Source organism: Ciona intestinalis, unplaced genomic scaffold, assembly GCF_000224145.3.
Source record: "Ciona intestinalis unplaced genomic scaffold, KH HT000113.2, whole genome shotgun sequence".
Classification (NCBI taxonomy): Eukaryota; Metazoa; Chordata; class Ascidiacea; order Phlebobranchia; family Cionidae; genus Ciona; species Ciona intestinalis.
The window spans coordinates 32,892-39,534 of record NW_004190435.2 but is presented as its reverse complement, the minus strand read 5'-3'; the positions used below and the strand labels follow the sequence as shown (position 1 = coordinate 39,534).

Here is a 6,643-nt window from a genome sequence, read left to right as displayed (position 1 = left end):
TCTAAATCCCAGGTCCCATGACATGCCTCACTGTAGGACCTCACCCATATAGAATAGAATGTGCATATACAATGTTGGGGTAATGGACCAACTCTGGTCTAAACCCCATGTACTGCCGCATGATCCCATTCTTACCCTTATATAAAGTATCTTCCATACAAACCATACTTTACCTTTATCCAATTTATCCTCTGTTGGTAACAATGCTTTAGCAGGCACAGGTTTCCTAACCCCGTCCTCCACACCCAACCCCAACCATTCATCTGGGGTGCGACAATCGTATTCAGTGTTATCGAATATCTCAAGCGGTAGAAACGCAGGAAAGGGAGCTGGGTCCGGGGATTTGTTGAGTTGTACCTTATGTGAGTCGGGGTAATGCTTAGGCATCAGTTTGTTGCTGTCTATCCCTTCCATGGTTAAGAGATGGGAGAGACGTTGCTTGCTGTAGATTCGCTTACCCCTGTGGGTTGTATATGGGGGATAAATTGGGTAAATACATAGGCACTAAACCTAGGATGGGCGGGCCTTGAAATTACCCACAGTACATTAATCTGTAAACATTCAACTATATATACTATATGTGCTAAGTAAATTCATCTTAACTTTTTTTTAAATTGTTATATGCTGTTTCTGCCAGACACATTATAATTTGTTAAAAGTGCTCTTTCCGGAAATTAAAAATCAATATGAAAGATTGCTAGAAAAACTATTTCAGCCGCATAATTGTATGTAGTGGGTAAATTTACCCCAACTTATTTAAACACCTTTGAAAAGTGGCGCAACTAATTTAAGGTTATTGTTTTATACGTTGCAAATACATGATCAAATATGAACCAATAGAAAGCTTAGTAACATAAAATAAACTAATAAAATATTGGTCTACACCAAACAAGTTTCCAAACCTTTCAATCTCAATCTTTCGTGGTGGGTCACCAGGAGGAACGTAGAATGGAGTTTGAACTTTTGGTTGCCAAGCTTGGGTTGGGAAGTCAGTCTTGGTTGTCAACTCAGTGGTTGGTCCAAACTGCTGTCGTTGAACAAGTGAGTTGTAAGTTGTTTCATCCGGTGTGTTAAAGGTGGTTACTGTAGGATTGGTTGGTTGTATTATCATGGGTGGAAACTTGAATAGATTATTTTATACTCTGCAAGGTTAGGCAACGACATGCGTTATAACACGGGTGTTCTGTTTAATACACCTTTTGCCTGATAGGAGTTACTAAGTATGTAACTTTATGGGTGATTGTTTTCTGTATGGCTGATAGATTGGACAACCCATTAGTGACTACTGGGTTGGAGCAATTGCTGTTAAGTGTCTTGCTCAAAGGACACATATCCTAACAATGGTTGAGCATCGAACTTGTAACCTTTAAACAAGAGGTGGCACAATGGACATTGTTGAGCTGCTGAAGCTATTACATGGTATGAGTTCGCAGTTAGCGTACACACTAACCTGAAGGAAGATGTTCCTTCTTCAAACTTTTGTAAAGCAAATCCTGTTGAACTTCTGGTCCATTAAGTAGATTCTGCAAACAAAATAAAAATGAAAACAACAATAAAAGAATCATTGATGCGCCAAGCCTAAAACATGGCCTATAAGAGACTACTGGGTTGAAACAACTGCCATTAAATGTCTTGCACAAGAAAATGCACACAGTACACTAGTATCACTCATCTTTAATATCATATGACATATATACTTGATATCCATAAACAACCATTCTTACCCCTAAGTTTTCATCAGCACCAGGATTGATGATGTCAGAGTAGTGACCACGCTGGCAAATATCGGATTGTTTCGCTGGTGGCCCTTCCATTAAGGTCTGATCAATATATTTGGTTAATATATATGCAATGTTTAAGTATATTTGGAGTCTAAAGAAAAACTTCTAGCAGTTTCATCTATGATCATGTCGTGGGGCATCGACAGTAGTTATAACACGGGCATTCTGTTTCATACACCTCGTGCCCGCTTACAAGTTACCACGTATGTAACTTATTTATCCCCGCATGGCGGGGCAACGACAGTCGTTATAACACGGGTGTTCTGTTTCATACACCTCGTGCCCGCTTACAAGTTACCACGTATGTAACTTATTTATCCCCGCATGGCAGGGCACCGACAGTCGTTATAACACGCGTGTTTTGTTTCAGTTTCATACACCTCGTGCGATAGGTAACTTTGTGGTATTTATGCTTAAAACGAGTAACATTTTTGTTTCAACAAAAATCCCACTCACATGTCGGGACCTCAAACTCATCTGAGATAACTGAGCTGAAGCGACTCTCTTACGGCTTCGTGAGGCCGTACGTGGGGGGTGGGGTCCACGGGAGCTGGGGGTTCCCCCTACATCATATCCGTACGGATAACCGTTCATGATAAAACACAAACTTTGTTCGTTTGTGTTACAAGTACAGTTCGTTTTATAAGCGCCTAATGTCGAAAAGACTGAAAAGTATGAAACTTAACTTATAATACTTGGCTACTTACAACGTGATATAAATTACATCAAATATTGCGCTGTAAACATGTCTTAGGTAACAGTTTTTATTTAAGCCGCTAAACTACTAAACTTATGCATTTAAAACAAACTTTCAACCCAACTAATTCATCGCAAACTTCAAAATAAAATCTTCAAAAGCAGAGTTGGTTGTTTCTATAGTTACGTTATCATAGAGGTAGAAATAATTGCAGCGGTGTTTGGGGAGCGAGTTACACAATGCTGGATTTTTACATGTCATACAAATACAATTAATCCAGGCTTTTTCGTGTTGTATTGTAATATCTTCATAATTTTGGGTATACACGAACCCCGACACGCAGTTTTAAAAACCATAATATACGGTACCCCGTGTTTTTAAATCAGATGCATGTAAAATAAAATTAAAGCAAGATTGCATTTATCCATGCTGCTACCTTTCTATACGATACAAAGGTTGTATTTCGACTTGAATCGATTTATTCTTGTTTTTGTAGTATTATGCAAGGCAATCACGCATATTTCAGTTCGTTTAAATAATCTGACACGACCAGATGCTAATACCTCAGCTTGTATAACAAAGCTGCACATTGAATAACAAAGGTTTACATAATAACAAATTTTAATCTTGAAATAATACATTGTAAAGACAGCATCTGTGTAATATAAATTACTTTCATTTCGATTTGAAAATATAATTAGTAGACAACATGTATCGCCTAATCTGGCCAGAGCTTCTGGAACTATAAGTTAATTCTGATAACACAGCAATAAAAATGTAACCTAGGTTTAAAGTGGCTTCCAACTACTGGAACGCTGTTTTAAAAACATTTTCAAGCCTTAATAAGAAATTATAGTGGATTCTGGCTGAAATTTTGACTTAACTACTTGGTCTTTGCCTGCTAACAAAAAATACCTTTGATTTTCAAATAAAACTATTCGTATTAAAAATTGTACATTCTCTTTCATGTCATACAGTGAGGCACACCATGAGACTAGATACATACTATGCAGAGTTTACCTATTAGTCCAAAACCTATAGCGCTACAACCCATTAATGACTTTTGGAGCAATGTCTGTTTTACAAGAGACAACTGATAGCATCGAGCATTGAACCCGGTATCCTTCGGTTACAATGTCCAACACCACCGGTCAAGTATATTACATACACAGCACCCAATAAACAACAACCATGTATTGTGCATCTTTATTGAAATAAAAACATTGAAAAACAAACAAATAAAGTGATCCACGAGTAATGCATCCTACAATAATACGTGAGGTAAACTTAGTAAAATTTTGTGACTAATCAGAAATAGATTTTGTGTTTTATTTTGGAACATTCGCTTTAAAACAATATAATTTGTCTCGTAATAAATAAGATTTAAAACGATAAAACCTCTGCAAACATCTGTGATATAAATACAAACAAACGAATAACACATAGCACATTTTTACATGTTTAATTTGCTCCCATCATGGTATTATAGAGTTGAAACTAGCTTGAGGCTGGTAGATATTGTTGTTGTTTGAGTTCTGTGTTAGTTCTGCAAAGCGGGGAAGACCTTCACCCCATGTGCTGTACAAAGGGACTGGGGGTCGAAACGAATCATTCGGGGAATCTGACGACGAAATTGGATGCGGTGACGCGAGGTGACGAGAACCACCATTAATCCAAGGCTCGTCGTTCCTCGCTGGCTGCGAACGAGCCACTAGTGGGGGTTGTTGTTGCCGTACATATTGTTGCTCACGTACCCACATCTCGACTCTGTCCTGTCGCGCATGGTTGGTGGTTGTGTCCGCTGACCCGTAGCCGGATGTTGACCCCGTCGAGATTGACCCGCTGACCCCAGCGCTGACCAAACTTTGCTGACTCGCTCGATCTGATTCGGTCGGTTCGTTCCCTTCACTGCGAGCTATTTCTTCATATCTGTATGGGTGGGTGGGGTACAAACAAACATATTAGCATGCTGAGGAAGGATACAGCATATGGGTGAGGTCATATAGCGATGTATAACACTGCTTTGCTACAAGCCATTTATTCATATTTATCTGGCTGGGTAGTGTTTTTGCATTGGGATATTTATCATAGTAATGATTGTAACTCATTTATGCTGATATGAGAGATACTGTGAGGCATACTAACCATGCCATGTTAGTATATTTACTACAAGAAGGGTGTCCTATATGAGTGAGGTTCTACAGTAAGCAACGCCAGTAACTTTATACCAGAGTTTGCTCATTTAAAACTAAAACTATGCCTTCACAATGTTAGTTTAATTGCTTTACATCCGTGAAGATGGTTTTAATTTTACATTTGAGTTACTGTAAACCTTTGTGGGCCTTGTACTATATTTAGTTTTTAGACAAAAAATCTGAAACACCGTCTCACCCCATAGGAGGTTCACTATCATAGTCTTGCTCAAGTTGAGTCTTCACCCAAATACCAACTCGTTCGTTCTTCTGTTCCTCACTTACTGTTTCACGTATTTGAGGAATGGATAGCTTTGGTGGGGCGGGGGGTTCTTTTTGAGCTAGAGGGGGGAACCGGGGATAAATTTAACTTGTGTAAATTTCAACGCCCTATTAAAACACATTGTCACAAAATTTCTAACCCAACATTTAAATCAGAGCATATTAGACAACCTATCGGTACTGACAAGGTTGGGGGACCGATAGCTTCGCTTCGGGGGTTCTTTTAATGCTAGGGGGTTAGAGATGGGGAAATAAATGTCAGTTTAGATCAAATTCTATCTATAACTCGCTTGCTATAAATATGAGCAGAGTTGAATAAACGTTACCTTAGTGTAAATTTTGATCATATATTTAACACATTGTCACAATATTCATAACCCTACATCAAATCAGGCCTTCCTTTATTTGCTGAGGGGGAAGTGAATATGACTTAAACAGATGTGTAAACTTAATTTTTCTGGGTCTTTTTGGCAAAATGCTTTAAATTTAACAATGGTGGTTTGTTTAATGTTATGTTGGGTATATACTAAAGAGTAACTTATTCCGGTCCAAGCCATTGCTTCTAAGTAAAACTACCCGCTCTACCGCACACATTCAAACTTACATTTTTCTGGTTCTTTTTGGCAAAGGAACTTAACAAGGTGAGGATGGTTGGAAGCTGTGGTTGCCGTAGTATTTGGTTGCTCTGTGTGTTAAATGAGTTACTCACGTAAATGTATGAACGTAGCTTACTTAACCTCGCATGACTGGGCAATGAAAGTCGTCATAAACCTCGTGCCCGCAATGACAGTCTGTTTCATACACCTCGTGCCCGCTTACGAGTTACCACGTATGTAACTTATTTATTCTCGCATGGCAGGGCAACGACAGTCGTTATAACACGGATGTTCTGTTTCATACACCTCGTGTCCGCTTACAAGTTACCACGTATGTAACTTATTTATTCTCGCATGGCAGGGCAACGACAGTCGTTATAACACGGATGTTCTGTTTCATGCACCTTGTGTCCGCTTACAAGTTACCACGTATGTAACTTATTTATTCTCGCATGGCAGGGCAACGACAGTCGTTATAACACGGATGTTCTGTTTCATGCACCTCGTGTCCGCTTACGAGTTACCACGTATGTAACTTATTTATTCTCGCATGGCAGGGCAATGACAGTCGTTATAACACGGATGTTCTGTTTCATGCACCTTGTGTCCGCTTACAAGTTACCACATATGTAACTTATTTATTCTCGCATGGCAGGGCAACGACAGTCGTTATAACACGGATGTTCTGTTTCATGCACCTCGTGTCCGCTTACAAGTTACCACATATGTAACTTATTTATTCTCGCATGGCAGGGCAACGACAGTCGTTATAACACGGATGTTCTGTTTCATGCACCTTGTGTCCGCTTACAAGTTACCACGTATGTAACTTATTTATTCTCGCATGGCGGGGCAATGACAGTCGTTATAACACGGATGTTCTGTTTCATGCACCTTGTGTCCGCTTACAAGTTACCACGTATGTAACTTATTTATCCTCGCATGGCAGGGCAATGACAGTCGTTATAACACGGATGTTCTGTTTCATACACCTTGTGTCCGCTTATAGTTTCCACACCCATCGCACCCATCTTATTTATTCTCGGATGTCAGTCGTTATAACACGGATGTTCTGTTTCATGCGGACTGTGTCCG

The 6,643-nt window shown here is 39.4% G+C and overlaps 2 protein-coding genes across 2 annotated transcripts; both read right to left on the bottom strand.

The window, feature by feature from the left end:
• Positions 1 to 173: 173 nt before the first annotated feature.
• LOC100175917 (dynein heavy chain 1, axonemal-like) lies at positions 174 to 2,375 on the bottom strand (the record flags this gene model as incomplete). The annotated part of the gene is made up of 5 exons (XM_009863269.3): positions 2,238 to 2,375; positions 1,725 to 1,820; positions 1,451 to 1,523; positions 903 to 1,083; positions 174 to 460 (listed from the first exon to the last, which is right to left on the bottom strand). Coding segments are annotated over exons 1-5 (775 nt in total), but the record flags the coding sequence as incomplete, so codon positions are not given.
• A 1,295-nt stretch (positions 2,376 to 3,670) lies between these two features.
• Positions 3,671 to 5,639, bottom strand: LOC100186109. Its single transcript, XM_002125155.3, has 3 exons — positions 5,557 to 5,639; positions 4,870 to 5,011; positions 3,671 to 4,407 (listed from the first exon to the last, which is right to left on the bottom strand). Exons 2-3 carry the CDS (start codon positions 4,872 to 4,874, stop codon positions 3,954 to 3,956), a joined length of 459 nt encoding a protein of 152 aa, XP_002125191.2. The 5' UTR covers positions 4,875 to 5,011; positions 5,557 to 5,639; the 3' UTR covers positions 3,671 to 3,953.
• Positions 5,640 to 6,643: the final 1,004 nt, after the last annotated feature.